At 37.6% G+C, this 23,682-nt stretch overlaps 2 protein-coding genes and 1 long non-coding RNA gene across 3 annotated transcripts; 2 read left to right on the top strand and 1 right to left on the bottom strand.

Annotated features, from left to right (window-relative positions):
- Positions 1-519: 519 nt before the first annotated feature.
- On the bottom strand, positions 520-2,290 carry LOC123723404. The gene is made up of 3 exons (XR_006756730.1): positions 2,200-2,290; positions 1,846-1,930; positions 520-585 (listed from the first exon to the last, which is right to left on the bottom strand). It is a non-coding gene; the product is annotated as an uncharacterized LOC123723404 (long non-coding RNA).
- An 8,270-nt stretch (positions 2,291-10,560) lies between these two features.
- LOC123723403 (ras-related protein Rab-21-like) lies at positions 10,561-11,526 on the top strand. The gene is made up of 2 exons (XM_045685972.1): positions 10,561-10,673; positions 11,245-11,526. Exons 1-2 carry the CDS (start codon positions 10,585-10,587, stop codon positions 11,459-11,461), a joined length of 306 nt encoding a protein of 101 aa, XP_045541928.1. The 5' UTR covers positions 10,561-10,584; the 3' UTR covers positions 11,462-11,526.
- A 5,175-nt stretch (positions 11,527-16,701) lies between these two features.
- Positions 16,702-23,040, top strand: LOC123723397 (ATPase family AAA domain-containing protein 3A homolog). Its single transcript, XM_045685964.1, has 10 exons — positions 16,702-16,934; positions 17,925-18,079; positions 18,999-19,111; positions 19,273-19,479; positions 19,771-19,928; positions 20,120-20,379; positions 20,502-20,625; positions 21,185-21,476; positions 21,736-21,934; positions 22,673-23,040. The coding sequence occupies exons 1-10, from the start codon at positions 16,736-16,738 to the stop codon at positions 22,874-22,876; spliced, it is 1,911 nt and encodes a 636-aa protein (XP_045541920.1). The 5' UTR covers positions 16,702-16,735; the 3' UTR covers positions 22,877-23,040.
- The last annotated feature ends 642 nt before the right edge of the window (positions 23,041-23,682 follow it).

Raw genomic sequence — 23,682 nt, 5'->3', positions numbered from 1 at the left:
ACACTGTGCCGCACCGTTCTTTAGCGGGCTTCAGTTAAAACAATGCGCGTCTTTCGGTGTCGGTTGATAAAGGATTTACAAAGAAACCCTTTAGCGGCCCGCTGTGGCGCCACAAGATAAACATTGAACCGACGATAATTCTTTGAAATGTTAAACTTGTCGCGACGCGAGTTCAAGAGCGGCACGTGTAACATGAGTTGGTAACTATGTCGCCAACAAGAACATTGTTTTAATAATATTTTACATGTTTGGTTAATTCGTTTAGATTTATAGTTAGATGCTCTTAGTTTTATATATTGACTGATTTTATGTTTATCTAGCTGTTGTCCGCGACTCCGTCGTTTGTATGACATTAGTTCATATAAATGTCCCTACAGATCTCGGAGCCTATCCTAGTGATAGATAGGTGGTATAAGTTGTATTATTAAATTACATTATATATAAATGTAGATTATACCTGTTCCCCAATAGTGGTAAGCAATTTGCAAAGACATTCAAGTTTTTCCTCTTCTAACTTGTCTACGAGATAATTCATACAATAAACCATAATCTTGGCAGTCAACATTTTCAATTTATACAGCTCACCTGAAAATAACGACATATTGTAAAATACATTGAAGAAAATTGTACTGCGCTTCATAATGCTATTGTACATTGAACATTTTATATGGGAATAATAATAGAATAATGTTAAATTCCATTTTATAAAAACACTACCTTTTACCCGCGACTCCGTCCGCGCGGAATAAAAAATAAAAAACAGGGTAAAAATTATCCTATGTCCGTCTCCTAGTTCTAAGCTACCTCCCGATCAATTTTCAGCTAAATCAGTTCGACCGATCTTGAGTTATAAATAGTGTAACTAACACCACTTTCTTTTATATATATAGATATTTCTAATGTATTAAGAATCTCGCGTTCTTGCGCATGCGCACATAAGGTTTTATATTTAAATCAAAGGAATTGTTTCACATACAAATGAGGTTTATAGAAGCAAAAGATTCATGCAATTTCTTCACAATGTAGATATTCGCGAGCCAAACAAAACAATGACGAAATTTCTGAGACCAAAATCTCTATTAAAAACATTGTCATCGCTGTCATCATCTTTGACGAATCAGAGATAACAATACACTTTAAACTGGGATTTGGGTCTCAGAAACCAATGATGTTATATGCATTCTTTTTTATGCTTGATTTACGTTATGCCAATAAAGTAGGACAGTAGCGCTGGCCTATAATTGACTGTTTTGGCTCACTGGTGCCAGTTAGTGTTTAAACTGGTTGTGTACTCATAATGTTTTACGGTCCTGCCAGAATGTAAACTACAAATGTATATATATATATACATTTGTCATCCTCCCTACGAGTTTCGACTTTGAAGACACTTGTATTGGTACATATTGTTGTCACCGTTATACCAAAGAGAATGTAAAGTATAACAATATGTATTAATACAAGAGTCAATGCAGTTCAGTTCTGGGGTCACATTCTCAGATATAGGTTATCAGCTGTGAAACCCTATGTGAGCTACAATAGCTTGGCAATGCGTAGTAAACATTCGCTGAAGCAATTGCCTATATGCATACAATGAAGTCATTATCAATTATAAAACATATACAGAACTAAATGAAACTTTTTAATACCAAAATTCGCATTCGCTATAAAGCGCATACACATTAAATGAATAATCTTTGTATTTATAAGTTGTATTAAAACTTCTATAATAAAAAAATGTCAAAAAACAACAGCTGGCTACATAAAGAATAGAACTACGAATTAATCAATAAAAATGTAAAAATGAATAAATTTTTAGCATAACAAGAAAAAGAAAAAAAAACTTACTAATAAATCTGACATTTCCAACCGATCTCATTCTTAATTTTCTATTTTCTTCTTCCAACTGCAATTGAATTTCCTTCTTTTTGACCTGAAATAATATTTATAAATAATTAATGCATGAAAATTGCAATTAATAATAGAACTGTTTTAATCCAAATCAGTAACAACTTGTTATACTGTAAAAAATACATATGTACATATTTTCGAAGAGCTCACGACATATTGACCGTACAGCTAATTATATTCTATGTCTGTCTCCTGTTTCTAATCTACCCCTCTACCTATTTACAGCCAAATCTGTTAAGTCATGAGTCTTGAGTTATAAATAGTGTAAGTATATTTATAATATGTACTTACAGGGTCAGTGCATTCATTCATTTCTTTCTCCATTTTCAAGACATTCTCATCAACCTTAGCTGTGACAAATTGATTCTGGCACTTGCTGATAATGAGTCGGAAATTAACATATTTGTCAGGGGAGCCATTATCAGCGGGTACCTGTGTAATAAAAAACCAAAGTCATTAAACATGTTATGTTATATTATGTAGTACTAGCTTTTACCCGCGACTCCGTCCGCGCGGAATAAAAAAAAATAGAAAATGGGGTAAAGATTATCCTATGTCCTTTTCCTGGTCCTAAGCTACCTGCCCACCAATTTTCAGTCAAATCGATTCAGCCGTTCTTGAGTTATAAATGGCGTAACTAACACAACTTTCTTTTATATATATATAGATTTAAAGGTTACATTTTTTTATCAAAGTTTACATTTACCTTTATTGATGCAAGTTTATTGCACATATTAGCATAGGCCTCGGAAAAGTTAGGCTCATCGATCGCCTTCTCAAAAACTAAATCAATGACACCTTCTAAACGGCTTTGAGTGTTTATTTCCAATGTTTTTACTTTCTCCATTAGAGTGTCAAACTTCTGCGGCGTAAGTTTGTTCAGAATACCTCTGAATTTCTTATACAACTCCTACAAAACAACAAAAAGTGAATCACATAAGATTAATTTTGAATGCAAATAAAATACGACGATGAATGGTGATGCGATGAAATTGAATTTCACAACCTTAAAATGACAAAGGGCCATGTCCTCAATGATCCTTGTCACAAACAAGAATAAATTTATACAACAAAAATATATACAGCTCAAAAGGAATAAAATGCATGAATTATTTCAGATATTATTTTTAACAGATTATAAAGAACAATGGCAGCCGCCCATACATCAAAATAGTTGAGGCTAAATGATAGCGTCTAAGCATGAAAAATATCTTAAAACGATAAGAATTAGTTGCGGAGCAAATAACTGAAAGAATTTCGGCCTGAGGAAGCCGCAAAAAATAGATATTTTGATTTTAATTTTTCGTTTTTTAAGGTTACGTCATAATGACAGCTAGAGAAAATTCGCAATGAAGGTTGTTATTTAAGTAAATATCTAGTACGTGATTTTATTTTGTATATTAAATCAGAACTGTATCGTTATAAATCAGGCAGATGGTGATTACGAGTAGTTATGTGGCTGATTTCGAAAAATATAAGAGTACCACTAGCTGTCACGCGGCATGTTGGTACTCTTTGCTACGAGCGCCACACGAACTTAACCGACACAAGGCGGAGTATTTGTGACGTGCGTGACATTTTAAATGTTGCCATAACCATAAAAGCGAATAGTTACAACATAGTGCGGTTTGCAGTCATTTAAAAATGCCTGAAGACCAAAGAACTATCTTTTTTCACTAAGTATACACCTACTATAAATAATAAGTATCTATTTGAAAGTAAGTCTTGGAATGTCATGCATAGTAATAATTTCTAATTCGTACACTTTGCTACTTATATTTCCGAAAATATGGCATTCTTTAAATGGTGGGAACACTTTAATGGGTGATAATCCAATTAGTCAATATACATTCTTTAAATTATTATAATGTTTCTGTGGCTTCAACAAAAATAGAATTATTTACGTAAATTATTAAAAAAATATGTTAATTAATTGTATCTATATGACATTTCTAGACGCTAATTTTTTTTTCAACTATTTTTCTGCCATTGTTCTTTATTGATACCACTTCAATAATAAATGCTTAACCTAAATGGTACTTACTACTTAATTTGTACTGTGATAATTAAAAAATCAACTGACTGATGAGATTTATTCTGCTTTAACATTTTTAGAAATTATTCAATAAGGGTTAGAGCTGAGGATATTAAAACTTTGCCCATAACTTACCTGTGTTTTGAATTCTTCTTCGCTCAGACTAGCTGCTTTCAATCTGGTCGGTTTCCAGGCATCTTTAGATTGGTTAAGCTTTACATCCTCCCGAGTCAGTGATACACGGATCACAGCTTTATGATGGGTGCTACCACTAGGTGAAACGTTAAGCTTCATGCTTCCCTTACCTAGATGACATTGTATTTTTTACAACAAGTAATTATATATCAACATTTTTTATAACAAAAGACTAAATTTAAACTTACCACCGGCGTTTAAGTTCCTGCCGTCCTTCTTAGGGTCCCGTGGTGTGTTACTCCTTGAACCAATACTCGAGTTCTTCGCAAAGTTCGGGAACAAGGAATCATTAATAGGCCTGGATATTGGGTTGAACGGCTGCGGCTCTTGATGTGGCTAGAAAAAAAACAATAAATAAAAATGAAAAGGACAATATTGCGTAACATTTAAAAAACTCACTTGTTCTAGAATGTCAGTTTTCAATAATGTATAATAAACAATTTTAGTATACACTCACCTTTATTATATTGCATACTTCTAGCATAGGTGCATTTGGCTTTGTCTTTGAGAGGGGATCATCTTTAATTTGCATCAATAGTCCAATGTCATAGCACTTCTTGCCAGACTGGTTTAATGGTGACCATTGGTCTAAAAAAAAACAATATTAATACATACCTTAATAATACAATGAATCTTTAAAAAAAGGAGTTATCAAGATCAGCGATATCTGTTCCAAAATATATTAAGGAAATTAATTCAATGTATTTACCATTGTCATATTTGTATTTCAGTTTTGGACCAGCAGATGCTGATTTCTCATTGTCCTCGGCTGTTGATGTCTTCGACTCTTCATCAGATGTTGGAGCATCTTGTTTTTGATCCATGCTTACTTTGTCTGAATCACTTTCAACATTATCATTAGCATCATTATCTTTTGATGCTTCTATGTCAATGTTATTGGAAGATTTATCATTCTTAGGGTTATTTGTGACCTTTTCATTTTTGAATATCTCTTCTTTGACATTTTCTGACTTCAATGTTGTCATTTCATTTTCATTGGCATCTGCTGATGGTGCAGAATCTAATGTTGTAATTAAAAATACATATGTATAATTAAAAATTTTAAAAACTGCTGCTACACAACATCTGTCAATTTTTGTATAAAAAAAATACTATTATGGGAATACTTAAACAATTCTTACGAAATTGATTATATAATAAATATTTTCGACGGAATAAGTACATTATATATGAATAACTTTGCTGCCTTGTATAATAAGTATTTAAAAAAAAAAAAGAAAACGGAACAAACCTGTCAACTCATTATTAAGATTAATATCCTTCATTTTGTGTTTGATGTTATCACTTGCAGTATTATCTAAGCTCTGTGAAAGCTTCAGCTGAGCTTTTGTTGCGCTGGAGGTTTCTTTATTCTCACTTAGTCTAGGTTTGGCAGTTAATTCTTTAGCAGACTTTTCAATATTGTCAATGTTATGTTCTGTTGCAGCAGACTCTGGTAATGTAGGCAGTTTGTTGTTGTTTGATGTTTCAGTTATGTGAATTTCTTTCGGAGTTGCTGATGTTATTTTTGCTACTTTCGTTTCCGTTTTATGTAGTTGACTTTCATGTTCAACCTCAGGTATGGGTTCTGAACGCACTGAAATAAAATAAATTTTATATATTTTTATGAAGGGTATTATTTATTCACATATTTATTTATTACCTTATTATCTATATATAAAACATTTTATAAAAAATTTACATTATTTATAGATAAATTTTCAATAAAGAATACTTGGTAGTAAGCAATGAATATATTGGGATAATGCATGTTATTCATCAAAAAGAAAGTACATCAAATTGATTGAACAGTCAATGGTGTCAATTTATTCAAATTTCATAATACTTGGAGTCAATTCATTGTTGACTTACTTAAAGTAACAATAAACAGACAATTTGCAGTTGTTTTTCAGTTCTCAACATAACTTGTACCAGCACATGTGTTAAAAATAAATTTTACACATATTTTGCACTGGATAATAGAACTAAATATAACCATAACCTATTCTCCACCACTAGAAATATGATCTGTTTCCCACATTTTAGTATAGAATTTCATCACTTGGTTTAAATTCTACAATATATTAATGTTTATTTTTCTATTTTAATAAAATTCTTCTTTAATAATGCTTGGTAATAACTTTCTAACGTAAATTTGAATAAAAATATACCACACGACAATTTTGCAGCATTTCTCAGATACTAGTTACATCTATAACAAAAAAAAATCTGACAACCAAAGCAAGGTAATGCATTTGTAACATAACCTGTCTCCATCTGGAGATTGTTGAAGTAATAAAACGTGACATTACTTTAATTACTTCGTAGAAAATCACATCCGTACACGAAATAAAAAAGAAAGTAGACAGTCAAAAATTCTTACATCCTTCAAAATTATATAACCTAAGCACTGGTAGGTATAGTTTGTTCTAGATGACGATTAAGTTAAAAAAATATCAACGCACGTTAGACAGTAAATTTTGGTTTTAATTCTCTAGCTGGTCCGTCGCTTTTGCTCAAGCAAGTATGAAGTCTATAAATAGAGAAGTGAGGTATTTCCACGTGGGAGTTATGTCTAGCACTGTACGTGGGTGTTTTTCAGAAAAATTGACCCTGTGACGATCAGGAAAAATAATTTTGGTTGTACATGAAATTGTTCATATTGTCCCTGGTATGAAACAATACATTATTAACTAGCTAAATATGCTATTTAAATTAATATAAAACCATAAATATAAGAAATATTCAAGTTTTTCTCTCAGCATATGATGCAAAGTATTCCTGTGCGTCACAAAATATAATGAATCCGATATAAAACGACCAGGCATTGAAAGAAAATCAACGTATATTACCTTATAGACAGAGCTGGGCATTAACTCGTCAATCCGTTAATCGTTAATTAACGAAGTTAACATTTTGCTTAACGGATTAACTTTTAAGTTAACTTCAAAAAATGTTAACGCTTTTGTTAACTTCCGTTAAACTCAACTTCCGTTAATAAAAGTCCGTTAATCGTTAAATTAGAAACTTGGAGACGTGCTGTCATTTTGTTTAAATTACGCGCCACGTCACGCTCGTAAGTTCAACTATGTTGGGCAACTGTCGGCGACTCGAATGGTGAACGAACGAGTCGATAATTGATATATGTGAAGTTCGTGTGCAAGTGTGATGCATCAGAGCGTCCGGGAAAGACATGACCAACAGGACAAAATCAAAAGAAGAAGGTTCGAAATAGTATATTTCATAACGAGTATATAAAAGCACGAATATGTAAAAGCCCACATTCCGAACGCTCTTCGTCCCTGCAATAAGCCACTTTTTGAGCAACTGTATAAAAAACACTTTTTTATTCGTGCTTTTTCTTTACTTTTCTAAACTCGTGTGTTCTCTTTCCCAACTGTCAAAATAATGTCTATTAAAAAGAAAAAACCAACCACGAAGTTTTTACAAAAAAAAAAAATCACTGAAATTTTTATGCTTCATACAAATATTTCTAAAAAGAAGCTCCTAATTTTTTACAATATCAGATTTAATGATTTGATTCAATGAATTAGGTTGGTTTCATTTTATTTCATCTCATTAAATTTAATTTTCATTTCATATCTAAAAAAATAACTTCTGAAGACTTGGCCGTTTGGGCATAGTTCCCTTTGCCTACCCAGAATGGGTGAAACAAAAAAATCTCTGTTTGTATTCTTTTACGGTTGGCGCTATTTTCCAAACATTTTAGTTAGTTGCGTTGTGTTTTTATTATTACATTAAATTGCTTAATTTTTTCACAACTGTATTAAAAATACTTGTGCCAACTGTCAACCCTCACCTTTGGCTGCGCCTTGGCTTGGGTAGACATTTGTCGGAACACTTTGCAATGACAGGCTTTCCGCACTCGTAATGAAATATACTATAATTAATTCATACTAGTCTCTAATACTAATGTTTTATAGAATTAAGATTAATTTTTATATTAGGTCCTTACATATGAAATTGGCGTTTTGTATGGGAGGAACAAAAAGTCGAATATTTTTTAATATAATATATTTAATTAATCAAAGTATGAACCATTATTTTCTATGCACTTTTGCCATCTCATAGGTAGTTCATTGATCCCTTTACTAAAAAAACCAGTCGGACGGGAATCAATAAAATCTTTGAAGGCGATTTGGACTGCCCCATCGGAGTTGAATTTTTTCACTTGCAAGAAGTTATCCAAATTTCGAAAAAAATGGTAATCTGTTGGAGCAAGGTCCGGGGAGTACGGAGGATGTCTTAGACTTTCCAATTGAAGCTCTTCTAATTTAGTAGCCGTCTGTTGCGCAGTGTGTGGTCTAGCGTTGTCGTGAAGCAGCAGTGGCGTGGAGCGATTGACCAGCCTAGGTTGTTTAGCCGCTAGCTTTTCCATCATGGTTTGCAATTGCTGACAATAGACATCAGCCGTAATAGTCTGGCCAGATTTGAGAAAACTGTAATGAACAATACCGGCACTAGTCCACCAAACGCTTACAAGTAACTTTTTTGGGGTTAATTTTCGCTTGGGGCAGGATTTGGCTGGCTGGCCAGGATCCAACCATTGCGCTAAGCGCTTCCGATTATCGTAAAGAACCCATTTTTCATCACAGGTAATGATTCGGTTTAAAATACCTTCATTATTGTGCCGGTTTAGTAATGTAACGCAACAGTCGACGCGCGTTTGCCGGTTTGCTTCAGTCAATTCGTGAGGTACCCACCTTTCAAGCTTTTTAATCTTCCCAATTTGCTTCAAGTGAATTAAAACAGTTTTATCACTAACATCGCAGCCTGCAGCTAACTCGGACGTGGTTTGCGATGGATCCGCTTCCACAATAGCCTTCAACTCTTCATTATCAACTTGAGTCTCAGGCCGTCCACGGGGCTTGTTCTGCAGATCGAAATTTCCAGAACGAAAACGTTGGAACCAAAAACGAACTGTGTTTTCTTTTGCAACACGACCGCCATACACATCATTCACCCTTCGAGTCGTTTCCGCAGCACTAGTGCCACGGCGGAACTCGTACTCGTAAATAATGCGATATTTTAAGTTTTCCATTTTGTAAAATGAGTGACGCAAACAGAAAAAAACAGAAGAAAAAAAACAAACGAATGACGGTCATCGAACCACAAATACATGAGTCTATAGCTGTACAAATTTGAATTTGGAATTCCTTACCAAAGAGGAGAAATTCGTGATTAAAGTGGCCAGTACGAAAAACGCCAATTTCATATGTAAGGACCTAATATATAGGTCCTCAGTTTACCATGTCACATACCAATTTGTTTTTATTTCATAGGTACATTTATCCGACATTCTTTTGGTAAAGAACAACATTTTGAGACAACTAGCACATAACAACAAAACCGCTATAAAAGGTTAAAAACAACACTTGTCTAATTGGTCAAAAGGAAACATGTATATATACATACAAGCAATTTAATTAGTCTGATTGATAACATATTACCTTGATTAATTCATAAATTAATTCATAATTATTGAGGAGATGAGGATCAGAAAAATATTAAATCAACTACTAATCCTCAAAACAAATTTCAGCAATTAATTATGTACTAATGTTATTCATGTAATTAATTATTATTCTAAAATACTATATTTGGCAATTATGATAATCTTAATACTTTAATAAATATTAATATTTTCCAATTAATACGACTAACAAACCTTGATTATAACAACCTGGACTACATATGTTTTCCAACAACATTTACCCTATGTTTCTGAAAACAAAATCACCAATTAAAAACATATTTGTAACATTCTCTTGTTTTGGAGTGTGCTCGGAACGAACGGCTTAGACGTAATTATTTTAAGGTGTTCGGGTATAATGTCGGTCAGATAAACACTATCCTGGCTTACCCGTCTTCTGACGAGGCCAGGATGATGTTTAAGTTGACCGACATGTGTTTAAAAACAATGTAGATAATTAGATGTAAGGTGTATTTATTGGAAGGCTTATGGGGCGATATGGTCGCATTGCGACAAAGCCTCTTAAATTACTAAATAAAAAAAAAACATTCTCTGTTTTGTCAAAGTTAATGACAGGGTTGACAATATGTTTTATGCATATTTTTGTACTTTTGGGAACATAATCATAGTTATAATCCTCCATTAGCTAACTTTTGAAAATGGAAAATGCGAAACCAACTACTGGGCCTTGGATGAATATTTGCAACACTCGCCTTCGTGTTGCCATCATCAATTATGACAAAATTAGTATGAGATAGGGTTAGATAGGGGGCTGCAAAAACATCTTCTACTATTGAAAACAACATTTCCCCGGGGAATTGATTGTATGTGACATGTTTGTGAGATATCTGTATTATTAATTTAGTTGTAAATATATTGTTAGTTTAAAAAAACTCATAGTAAAAAAATATGTTTTCTTTAGGTGAAGAACTGGGTAAAGGAACTGAGGAGAATGCTCAGTTCTGACATTGTGTTAATAATAGCTGGTAATAAAATTGATTTAGAGCATGAGCAGGCAGTGCCTACTGAAGAAGCTGAAAGGTACTATTTTTTTTAACTTCTTTTTCAGCTGTCTACGATTTGTCAATATAAAAGCTTCCATTATCCGCGACAATTATGGCAACCTTCAGTCATTAATAACTATATGTCCATCTTTTTAATCTATGAAAAGAATATTTATGATTGTTTCAAATAATCAGCCATTTATCTTCTCTTATAAATTATTTTTAACAGTTTGTTTTATTGACTATGATGTTTATATAATCTTACTTCCTACTAATATTATAAATGCGAATGTTTAGATGGATGGATGGAATTAAAAAAAACTTATTATTAGCCTATGTGTTCTTCCAGAACATATTCTACATCTATGCCAAATTTTATCGAGATCCATGCAGCCGTTCTGAAGATATGTTTAAACAAACATCCAAACATTCACATTTATAATATTAAGTAAGATTTTGAAGTACAACCTTCAATTAAAGGGAGTAGTGCCCACCATTATGCATGGTAATAGACCAGAGAAACTATAAGGAAAACTAGCAATCTTATGAGTGTGAATTGTTTAATTTAATGTGAATTAACATTTTCATTGATTATATTTAATTTTTAGCTTTTCAAAATCTGTTGGTGCTCAACACTACTACACATCGGCAAAGGTAAACTATGGAATAGAAGAGTTATTCCTTGTGCTCGCCCAGTTGATGTTACAAAAGTATGAACAAGGCTCGCAAACTAACCACGAGGCATCCAGGGCCTCTCAGGTCTTGATAGTTGATGATGAGGAACCAGCTCATAGGTCATGCTGCTTCAACTCAAGCCGCATCTAAACTGGTGAAACAGAAAATCTTGTAAAATATATCAATGTTATATTAAATTTATAAAAGTCATTTTTTAGCATATGGAAACATACTTTTATATGTATATTGTTATTTTTAAGATATATTGTTAGAAATTAAATATTTTTGCTTTTCAATATAAGATTTTTTAGGAGCATTTTAATATGCTAAGATTTTAATCTTTGATTAATGTTCCCTGCAAATTCAAATATATGTCAATATATCATGAAAATTGTGAGCTTTTGTCAAGCAAAGGTTTTAATAAATTTTTGTGATTTGTATACAACCCAGATATAAATAATAAATATTGAACTTCATGTATTTAAGTGACATACAATCATCTATCAAGTAATCTGCTTATTGTATTAAACATAATTATATAATGTGCTTATTATAATCCCATTGTCATGGTCAAATGCTAAATTTAGAATAATCAATATCTATAAGACATGTTTGTACTAATTTTGTGTATTTTCATTACATTTGTATTTAAAGGCACTTCCGCCTTATCAGAGTGAGTTTCCATCTTAGGGCGTGGGAATTTGGACCAAGTAGGTAGATAGGAAATATAATTTTTAAAAGTAATAGCGTCTTATAATTAATTGCTACAATAATTTGTCACGTTTCACCGAGCACGTAGTTGTGAACGTAACTGACGTCTTTTCGCACCAACGATCAAATACTAACTGAACTACGCTCTCTTCGTGGCGTCACCCTCTCGTCCGGAAACAGAACCGTCAACCAATCACCCCACTAGCGCTCGGTGCTACGTTTTGAAATTAAAACGTTACTAATGATCAAAAACTGTATTTCAAAATCATATTCATAGATGGCGTTAGGGACGCGCCGTCATATTTATTCTTGTTCTTTTTTTTAATATTCATTTATATGCCAGCAGATGATCAAGGGGGGAGGCTAGTAGTATTTTTTTTATTCAAAAGAGAATTCTTTTTTAACATGGTCCAATTTTTTTAGAAACTCGTTCTCACTAGTTTTTGGTTTATTTATGTAGGATTGTATGAGCCTTAGTATTTCGAATTACTTTTATATATCTATTTTACTTTTTTTGATTCTATAGGATAGGGCAGCTACCCCCCCTTGGACACAGACGGGCTGGTGGCCTTAACGTCCCGGTCCGTCACAGGCTCTCCGGCCTTCGCGGACGTAGTCCGAGGTCAGGGATACGTGGCGGCCCTCGTCGGCGACATCTTGGTGGTCGGGGTGTACTTCTCGCCGAATCGGAGTCTCGCCGACTTCGAGGCATTTATCTCTGAGATCGGCGTCCTGATAGGCAGAAGTCGATCCACCCGAGTGCTCGTCGCGGGGGACCTCAACGCCAAATCCTCGGCTTGGGGATGCCCGACGACGGATCCGCGGGGCCGGGAGTTGGAAGATTGGGCGACGGAGACCGGACTCATGGTCCTCAACCGGGGGTCGGTCAACACGTGCGTGCGGCGTCAAGGCGGCTCCATTGTTGATGTCGCCTTCGCCGATGCCGTCCTGGCACGCCGTGTTTGTGGCTGGCACGTGGTCGAGGACGTGGAGACGCTTTCGGACCACCGTTACGTGAGGTTCGGCATATCCGCGTCCCCGTCCAACCTGAGTGGCCCAGATCGGCCCCTGAGCGGGGAGGGTCCACGGTGGTCTTTGTCACGGATGGACCGGGACTTTTTGGTCGAGGCCGCTCTCGTCGAGGCGTGGTTTTCTGCTCCCCGGGAGCGTGTCGACGAGGTCGGTGAAGAGGCGGCGCGATTGGGTGCGGCCATGGCGCGGGTTTGTGACGGGGCTATGCCCAGGGTCCGATCCGTCCCCTCCAGACGGCCGGTGTACTGGTGGACAGCCGAGCTCACGCTGCTGCGCAGTACTTGCGTGGCGGCGAGACGCCGGTATACCCGCTGCCGTCGGCGGAGGCGCCGGGACGCTACGGAGGAAGAGCGGCTCTACTCCCTCTACAGGAGTGCGGTCAAGGCCCTTCGGGTGGCTATCGGCGCGGCGAAGGACCAGGCGGACGATGAGATGCTGAGGGCTCTGGATAGTGATCCATTCGGGAGGCCCTACAAGGCCGTACGACGAAAGCTCCGATCTAGGGGCCCTCCCATCACCCAGAGTCTTCAGCCACATGACGTCGACGCGGTGGTCGCCGGCCTGTTCCCGCCGGCAGCTGCCGGTTTCAAGGCGCCTGATATGGCTGAATCCACTGGGGAGGGAGGAGATCCAGGAGCACCGCCGGTAACGGAGGATGAGCTGAGGGCGGCGGTGTTGCGCATGCGCGCCAAAAACACTGCTCCCGGCCCCGACGGTGTGCCCGGCCGCGCCTGGGTCCTAGCGCTGGAGCCGCTCGGACCGTGGATACGGGCATTATTCCAGGCCTGTTTGGAGCGGGGCCAGTTCCCGAGTGAGTGGAAGAGAGGGAAACTGGTCCTTCTCAAAAAGGACGGCCGTCCGGCCCTCGAGCCGTCGGCGTACCGACCGATAGTTCTGCTGGACGAGATCAGCAAGCTCTTTGAGCGGGTGATTGCCGCTCGTCTCGTCCAGCACCTGGAGAGTGTGGGGCCGAATCTCAGCGCCAACCAGTTCGGCTTCCGCACTGGCAGGTCCACCCTGGACGCCATAGCGCGGGTGAGGGACCTTGCGGAAGATGCGGAGTCCCGGGGCGAAGTGCTGTTGGTGGTGTCTTTGGACATCTCCAACGCCTTCAACACCTTGCCCTGGGAAACCATCAGGGAGGCGCTGGGATACCACGGTTTCCCGCCGTACCTTCGGAGGATTGTCGCGGCCTACCTCTCCGAACGCTCGGTCGCGTACCCAACCAGCGTCGGCTGGTCGCAGCGGGCAACGTCGTGTGGTGTTCCGCAGGGGTCGGTTCTCGGGCCGCTCCTATGGAACATCGGGTACGACTGGGTGCTGCGCCTGCCCCTCCCGGGTGGCGTTGAAGTCGTGTGTTACGCTGACGACACCTTGATGACGGCGCGGGGCAGCACTCACAGGGAGGCCCGATGCAGGGCTACGGCTGGCTTGGCCATTATGGTGGCCAGAATCCGCCGTCTGGGTTTGGAGGTTGCATTGCACAAGTCTGAGGCCATGTATTTTTACGGGCCTCGACGAGCACCTCCGACCCAGTCTGCGATTATGGTGGGCGGGACTTTCATCGGCGTCGGAGGTACGATGAAGTACCTTGGACTCGTCCTTGACAGCCGATGGAAATTTGAAGAGCACTTCCGGCGACTGGTACCGAAGCTCCTGGGGGCGGCCGGGGGCCTTAGCCGGCTCCTGCCGAACCTTGGCGGCCCGGGCTCGCGGTGTCGTCGCCTGTACACAGGCGTCGTGCGATCCATGGCGCTGTACGGTGCGCCCATCTGGGCAGACACTCTGACCGCCCGGACTCGGGCCCTGCTGCGCAAGCCGCAAAGGGTCATGGCGGTTAGAGTGACCCGTGGATATCGCACAGTGTCGTGCGACGCGGCCTGTGTGCTGGCGGGGACGCCGCCATGGGACCTCGTCGCGGAGGTGCTCTCCGGCGCCTACTGGCGGAGGGCGGAAGCCCGATCCCGGGGGGAGCCTCCTCCCGCGGTCGAGGAGGGTGCGTGGCGGCGGGCGGCGGAGGCGCAGCTCATCGCTGTCTGGCGGGAGCGGCTGCTCACGGCGTCCGCAGGCCAACGCACGATTGAGGCGATCCGGCCTGTCCTCGAGCTCTGGATGGGTCGGAAGCACGGGGCTCTCACGTTCCGTCTGGTGCAGGTACTCTCGGGGCACGGTTGTTTCGGGGCGTATCTGTGCCGGATTGCGCGGCGAGAGCCCAGTGCGAGGTGCCACGAGTGTGGCCATGCTGAGGACACGGCCCAGCACACGCTGGAGTTCTGTGGGAAATGGTCGGACCAGCGCGCCGCACTCGCGGCAGAAATAGGGAGGGACCTCTCGCTGCCCGCTGTCGTCAACGCGATGGTGGGTAGCGAGAGTTCCTGGAACGCTGTGGCCTCCTTTTGTGAGGAGGTGATGGCGCTGAAGGAGGCGGCAGAACGACGGCGAGAGGAGGACGCAGCCGCGGACCCTCTTCGCCGACGTCGCGATGGACGCAGGCGGCATGCGCACACCCGCCGTCTACCTCCTTAGCGGAGAGCTCCGGGCGATGGACGGCCCATTGCCCCATCGTCCGCCGCATACCTCTTTAGATGCTAGGCGCTCCCGGCGTTATGGGTGTGCCTTATGACGAGCGTTGTGGGGGGTACTCACTGCCCCCGTGAAGATGTGAGTCTGCGGTAGCGGACGGTCGCCGGCTGTGTCGCGGAAGATTGCGCGAGTGTTCCCGTGTCCCAGCCGCAAGGCGACGTGGAGGGCCCGAGGGGTTTTAGTGGGTATGGCCGAACGTCTTTAGGCGAGTCCCACACTCCCTGCGCCATTGCACTGCCCGGCGCAGGGGTGCGCAACTGCATTTCCCCTCATAAAAAAAAAAAAAAAAAAAAAAAAAAAAAAAAGCTACCCCCCCTTGGCGACCGCTATGTTGATATAATTTCTCAATTTTTTGTTACTTAGTTATTATGAAGAGTAATTAGCGTTTGGATTGTTGTATATTGTTTTGTAAAATATGTCGCTTATAGAACAAAATTATGTCGATTACATTAAAATGAACCTATAAATAAAAGTGTTGATGCGTTATAAATATTCATTATTAATAAATAAAATGAAATGTATAAATAAATTTATTGTCATAATAAGATGTTTTTATCACCTTTTTATTATTTCTTAAATCCAAATATCTTTATTCACATTCCAAATACTTTAATTTCGTATCTTCTATCATTCCTAGTAGGCACAGTAAAGCATTGGAACAAATTGCCAATGTGTTTCAGTCCAATTATGTCGTGGGTGTGTTTGCCTTCAAAAAGGTGAATACCACAGGTGGGTTGGCATTTACTTAGCTCTTGTAGAAGTTTCGACCACATCTCAATAATTTCAAAGGGAAAAAAATACATTTAATAGACGATAACTATTGTAATTAAATCTATATTGCAATTACTATAACTAGTAACTTAAAAATTTATAAATAATACTTTGCTTGCATAACCCGGCTCATAGTTTTATACTCTTTGGTAGTGGTACAAACTTGGCTATGGTTTAGGTCAGTTTTAAGTCTTTGAAATGCTCTATGGTTTTAATATGACAGTTGTGGCAGCAGCGGTTAGGGGTGCCTAAGCTCAACTTTACATTACCTATCCGTATTTTACCTAATTTATCCCGTACAATTGTTGCGTTTCAAATAAAATAATCATGTCGTGGCTATTCGGATATAGCCGGCCACAGATGCCGCCTCCAGAAGACCCACCGTCAAACGATGGTGAATCCGGTACCGCACCACCTGCGACTGCTAATCTTACTAAAGCTGAGAAAAGAGCCATGGAAGCCTATAGATTTGACTCCAGCGCTCTTGAACGCGCCGCTCAAGCTGCAAAAGAACTGGAAAGATCAAGTGAGTTTAGTACACACGATTAGCACTATTGCATAATGCAACCTCGCGCACATGACTTCGGTTACCAATTAGGTTATACTTATAAAAATGCACCTATTTAACAGAATAAATAGCGTTACATGAAAAAATATCAATAACCAACACCTAAAAAGCATAGATTATGTTAAACTATTTTTAAGTTGTCTTATAATAGTACCTCATTTTATAAATTAAAATAAAATTTAAATAATTGAAACATAATTATATGCAATTACGAAATATCGCCACTATTTTATACACGTTATGGTTTATTGTTTGCTATAACATAATTAAGTTGTAAATATTTCAATTCATTAAAAGTCAAACATAAAAAGTTGATTACCATTAATGTAACAATAATTAAAAACCATTTAAATATAAATATACAAAGTAATTTAATATTAGCCTAATCTGAGGCCTTGATTATATATTGACTGTAAAACAAAATTTTATAAATGACTAGCTGTCGCCCACGACTCCATTCGCGCGCAATTTAAAAAATTTAATGGGGTATGAAAAATATATAGTAGCCGATTCTCAGACCTACTAAATACGCATATAAAATTTGGTAAAAATCAGTAAAGCCATTTCTGATGAGTACGGTAACTAACATTGTGACATGGAAATTTTATATATTAAATATACATTTAATTATTATCATAAGTTGTATGCTTCTATTTATAGAGTTGTTATATATATTGGTCGCTCGAAACGTAACATAATTTGCTGCAAAGAACATAGGATTATGTTTGAGCAAAGGTCTTTTGCAACATGCAAATCCTTATCCTTAAGCCCCAAGATATTTGAAACAGTGTATACGAAATTAGATACCATGTCTGTTTTTGATGTCATCTAACTGCATTTTTATTTTTTACTCTCTTCTCCCTTTCCCCTCTTAACAATGATATTAGATATATAATTCAATGTCATTAGAGCTTATTTAGTTTAAACAAAACTTTTAATATTGAACAGAACATGCTAAAGAAGCTTTGGAAATCAGCAAAATGCAGGAGATCACACGGCAACAGGAGCAAATGGCCAAGATCAAGGAATATGAGGTTTCCATTGAACAAGCGAAAGTGCAGCAGAAGAAAATTGATCACGAAGAAAGAAGGAAAACTCTTCAGGTATATTTATAATTACTTTTTATTAAATAAGTTGATCTGTGCATTTGCTTTATGTAAAGTTAAAAATATATAAACTTTGTAAGATATACCTTGGTATCAAATGCTGAAATTCAGTATTCAGAGAAACATCAATTTCCATACATGGCTTTTGGTCTTTATTTTTCACCTTTTCAATTATTATTGTGCATAAAAACACATTCTGTGTGCCATTCATTTTCACATACTATTTTTGAAGTACAGTTGTACCTGGATAAATGAGAAACTTCTGTAAGTTAGTCTTTGTCTTGTTCCGACAGACTATTTCCAGAAGCAAGGAATTCTGGTAGAGAGAAGCCATTGCTGCTATTTGAACTCTTGCATTTCCAGGTTCCATTGTATCATGTACAAACATTAAAATGACTTTGTTAAATGAATGTGAACTTATTAAAATTCATACAAAAGCCAAGGTGATTTTACTTTGTTTGAACTGTGTAGGATTACTTTATCAATGTTGTTTCTATTAACAGTCAGAATAAGATAAGCAATGTTTTACTTTGACTCTTTAAAATTCAAATCTCTCACCTTGACATCTATTTTATTAGAATTTATAATCAAACAAACAAGTTGCAAAATAGTAACTATTTTCCAATTTAGATTTTTAAGAAGGACGCCTATAGCTTTTTGTAAAGTACATATATGTTACTGAAAATTATAGTAATGATATTAGACATTATTTTTTGCCTGAATAAGGGAAATGTAATGTCTTTCTCGGGGTATGTGTATACATTTATGTCCATTTGTCAATTATAACTCTCTGCAGACTAAACTGCTTTACCTGAATTGTGTGAGGAGTAATTAATGTTGTATTCTTCCCTGGGGTGTTATAGAGACATAGCCTGTTAAAATAGGAAGGATCTAATTGTTGTCACTTATTGTTCAGGAAGAGACAAAGCAGCATCAGATGAGGGCCCAATACCAAGACCAGTTGGCTAAGAAGAGATATGAGGAGCAATTGGTGCAGCAGCAGAAATCACAGGAGGAGATATTGAAAAAGTGAGTCATTTTCATTTTACATATCTTTAATATTTTAAAACAACTCCCATAACTCACAACCTTAACCTATAGGGGTAGGCAGAAATTAACTATTTCTATTTGGTGATTAGGAGCAGATGTGATGGAAAAACACAACAAAATATAAATGATGTGACTTTTAGGCAAGAAGAGAGTGTTGCAAAGCAAGAAGCGTTGCGCCGTGCCACCATTGAACATGAGATGGAGCTCCGGGAGAAGAACAAGCTGAAGGCGATAGAGGCAGAAGCTCGCGCTAGGGCAAAGGCAGATCGCGAGAATAGAGACATCACTCTCGAACAAATACGACTCAAGGCAGCTGAGAATAGAACAACCATCTTGGAGAGTATTAAGTATGTAAAGATTTCATCACATACTGACTATATACTTTTATATCTTTGTGTATTTTAACTTATATAGCCCTTTGTTGTTGATTTATCTTTTTAATTTAAACAACAGATTTTGAATTGAACCAGTCTAACCTATTTAATAAATACATATGAGAAAAAAATTTATACTTTTTGAAGACACAGATTAAAGTAAATATAGTTACATAATTTAGGATACATAATAAACTATAATTTAAATGATGTAACAATTATGAATTTAGTAATGGTGTTATAATTGAAATTGTTTGTAAACAGGACTGCGGGGTCTGTGATTGGTACAGGTCTGAACGCTCTGGTGACGGACTGGGACAAGACGCTGGCGGCGGCGGGAGGATTGTCCCTGCTCGCTCTCGGAGTTTACACCGCTAAAGGCGCAACATCTGTCACCGCTAGGTTTATTGAGGCCAGGATAGGTGAGACATCTTACAATTCATCCAAAATGTTCAATACAACTAGCTTATTTTTCCTTGATATAAATGTGCAATTAACCTTAAAGTATTTTAAAATTTGACTTGGACAGTATAAATGAAGTAATATTGTTTGAAAAATTGAACCATTACTCTCTCAATTTATATCTTAGTTATAAAATATATATCTTTTTCAGGTAAACCGTCACTCATTAACGAGACATCCAGATTTTCACTACTAGAAGCCATAAAACATCCTATCCTAACTATGTCGAAAGCTGTGAACCGATTCAGAAAACCCACGGATGCTTTAGCCGGTGTTGTACTGGAACCAAACTTGGAACGTAGACTGAGAGATATTGCTATTGCCACAAAAAATACACGACTTAACAAAGGATACTACAGAAATCTACTCATGTATGGACCACCAGGAACAGGAAAGACATTATTCTCAAAGGTAAACTTCAATAAATTTCAAATGCCGACACACTGATTAAGATAAAGACAGTTATTTTTTTTTTAATTTAAATGACAGACAATGAGTTTTGATAATGTAAAATTAATTTTATTTATTGTTAGAAATTAGCAAAACATTCAGAAATGGACTACGCAATACTGACTGGTGGTGACGTGGCACCCATGGGCAAGGGTGCAGTCGCAGCTATACATAAAGTATTCGACTGGGCCAATACTAGCAGAAAAGGTAAGATTGTTTATAATTATAATTTTCTTTTAGATTATTACCCTTGTACTTATAGAATGCTATGACTTTAATTTTAATATATTAATTCCAATATTTATTTTATGAAAAAGAAAAAAGGATGATATCGACTCCCCCACCGAATTTATTGTACAAGAATCTTTTAAATACTAAAACAAAGCTAATTTTATAGCTTCATTGTGTTTAATTTTCATTCATATATTCCGGGCGTATTCTGTGCTATGAAGGAAAAATTATAATACCGGAAATAAAAAAAAATCTGTTTCAATAATGACTTTTTATATCCGTATTTAACATTAAGAAAAATATAAAAAAAAATCACAACGTGTAATAGGACCTTTAGATGCTGAATTCGACGGAAAAGCAAGAAGACGGTAAGAGTGCATTACAGGATTATTCAATGGGGGCGTCAATATGATCAATACATAATTAATATAAGTATCATGTCAGTTGAATTGTATTAGATAAAGCCATACTAATTAATATAATAATAAGAAGAAGAATTATTACATAATAACAAGAATTATAAACAATATTTTAGGTGTTTTACTTTTCATTGATGAGGCAGACGCATTCCTTCGTAAACGTTCCTCGGAACGTATCAGTGAGGATCTAAGGGCTGCTTTAAACGCCTTCCTCTATCGTACATCAGACCAGAGCAGTAGGATAATGCTTGTACTGGCTTCCAACACGCCACAGCAATTTGACTCTGCTATCAATGACCGACTCGACAAGATGATTGAATTCGGTCTGCCGGGATATGAAGAAAGGGAAAGATTGATCCGTCTCTACTTTGATAAGTTTGTGCTGCAACCAGCTTCGGAAGGGAAGAGGTTTGTACCTTAATACAATATAGCTGTGTTATTTCTTTCTTTCTGTAAAGGAAAACATCTTCACATGCAAAGAAACATGTTCTAAGATAAAAAAAAGTGTGAATTCATAAAACTTGCAATGGGCCAGTGTGGTTAAGGCCTACCTTCGGGTGAACATTCATAGGTTGTACCTGGATAAGTAAGAGACTTCCATTAGCAAAAAGTAATAAAGAAACCTCTGATATAGTTAACAAAGCTGATGATAAACGTTTGTTTGCAGACGTCTGAGCGTTGAGCAGTTTGACTATGGTGCGCTGTGCAGTAAGCTGGCAGAGCGCACTGCGGGTATGTCAGGACGAGCGCTGTCCAAGCTGGGTGTGGCTTGGCAAGCCGCTGCCTATGCATCTGATGATGGCCGCCTCACTGAGCGCATGTGTATAGAGATATGTGATGATGCAGTCGCTGATCATCGGCAGAAGGTAATGTATTAGTAAATTTAGTTTCAAATTGTAGGTAGATGAACAGGAAATACCATCTTTCTGATTAATCTTTTACTGTCTATGGTCAATAGTCACTTTGCTATTGTAGCGAAATCAACAGGCTGTTTGCTCTTTTGTTACCTTTTAACTATTTAAAAAACACACACATTTGGTTGAAATATTCATTGACATTAAAGTTTTGTCACATTGTTTTTTAAGTTATGAACATCACATTGAGTTATAATTTCTTAATATTTATATTTTTGGATGTGTTTTGTATTTTACATTTGAATATACAGTCAAAACCGTTTATGGCGACATCGTTTAGAACAACATACCGGTTAAATTGACCAAAATCAAAGGTCCTCGCTGAATGTTAAATACATATCTTTCCTATTAATACCTGTCACCGGTTGTTACAACTATCGGTTTTTACGACTCAATATGAGTAGTCCCTTCGATATCGTTATAACAGATTTTGACTGTATTATCACTAGCTGTCGCCCGCGGCTCCGTCCGCGCGCAGTTAATAAAAAAAAAATGAAAAATAGATGTTGGCCGATTCTCAGACCTACTGAATATGCTCACAAAATTTCATGAGAATCGGTCAAGCCGTTTCGGAGGAGTTTAACCACAAACACCGCGACTCGACAATTTTTTATATAAGATATACCTATATACTTTGACTACTAAAGTGATAATATGACCATTAATATAAAACTTTCAACTTGTTTACAGATGGAATGGCTGTCGGAGGAGGAGAAATCGAGGACAATGATGCCTTATTTACTTGATCTCCCTCCACTAGATAAAACCACTGGTCATACTAAAGCGACCATTACAGAAATTGATGATGAAAAAGATAAAAAAGAATCCGCCACTACAAAAGTGAAAACTGTCTCCAAGAAGACTTCAAACAAAAGTACAGACGTGGAAAAGTGACACGAGGAAAATGTATGTATGACACCAAAAACCAACGCAACAAACATAACCTGTGATACAAAACTAAATACCACACATACATACAATAAAATCAAATATATATATTTAAACGATCAACAAATGGAAGCTATTAAAAATATTGCACTCAAATACAAGCATTTAAGCGGGAAAATCTAGTATTGTTAACTTTTCCTGTTCTTTTAATGTAACAGTAATTATTCAAATATTAATATTCCTAATATTTGTAAGATTGATTTAATATAATTATTCAAAAATAAATATTTCTAATATTTGTAAGATTGCATGTTGTTGATGAAACTTTATGGTGATTGTGTTCCGATGATTTTGATATGTTTCTTGTTATGTAATGTATTTCATATCAAAATTGAACAATTTTATTTTCTGTCCATTCATCATCATCAGCTCACTATACGTCCCCACCGAGGGGCTCGGAGCCTACCCCAAATTAGGGGTGACTAGGCCATAGTCAACCACACTGGCCAAGTGCGAGTTGGTTGACTTCACACATATCATTGAATTTGTTCTCAGATATGTGCAGCATCACGATGTTTTCCTTCACCGTAAGAACGTCGGATAAATGTACATATGTAAATCGACACTCGAAAAACACGGTACATGGCGGGATTAGAACCCAGGACCTGCAGATTGCAAGTCAAGTGCTTAACCCCTGAGCCACCGACGCTCATTTTCTGTCCATTATTTTTCCTATATTCATTCAATATTTACAATAAACAAAAATTGTTGTTTATTGTAATTAATAGATTATTATTGTTATAACAAACATA

This window comes from Papilio machaon, chromosome W, assembly GCF_912999745.1.
Source record: "Papilio machaon chromosome W, ilPapMach1.1, whole genome shotgun sequence".
NCBI lineage: Eukaryota > Metazoa > Arthropoda > Insecta > Lepidoptera > Papilionidae > Papilio > Papilio machaon.
Note: the sequence above shows the minus strand (reverse complement) of the source record. Positions and strands in the feature narration are given on the sequence as shown.

Coding starts and splice junctions, on each gene's coding strand:
- LOC123723403 (XM_045685972.1), top strand. CDS start 10,585: ATGCTCAGTTCTGACATTGTGTTAATAATAGCTGGTAATAAAATTGAT. Junction 10,674..11,244: donor CCTACTGAAGAAGCTGAAAG/GTACTATTTTTT, acceptor TTTAATTTTTAG/CTTTTCAAAATCTGTTGGTG.
- LOC123723397 (XM_045685964.1), top strand. CDS start 16,736: ATGTCGTGGCTATTCGGATATAGCCGGCCACAGATGCCGCCTCCAGAA. Junction 18,080..18,998: donor AAAGAAGGAAAACTCTTCAG/GTATATTTATAA, acceptor CTTATTGTTCAG/GAAGAGACAAAGCAGCATCA. Junction 20,380..20,501: donor GAAAGACATTATTCTCAAAG/GTAAACTTCAAT, acceptor ATTTATTGTTAG/AAATTAGCAAAACATTCAGA.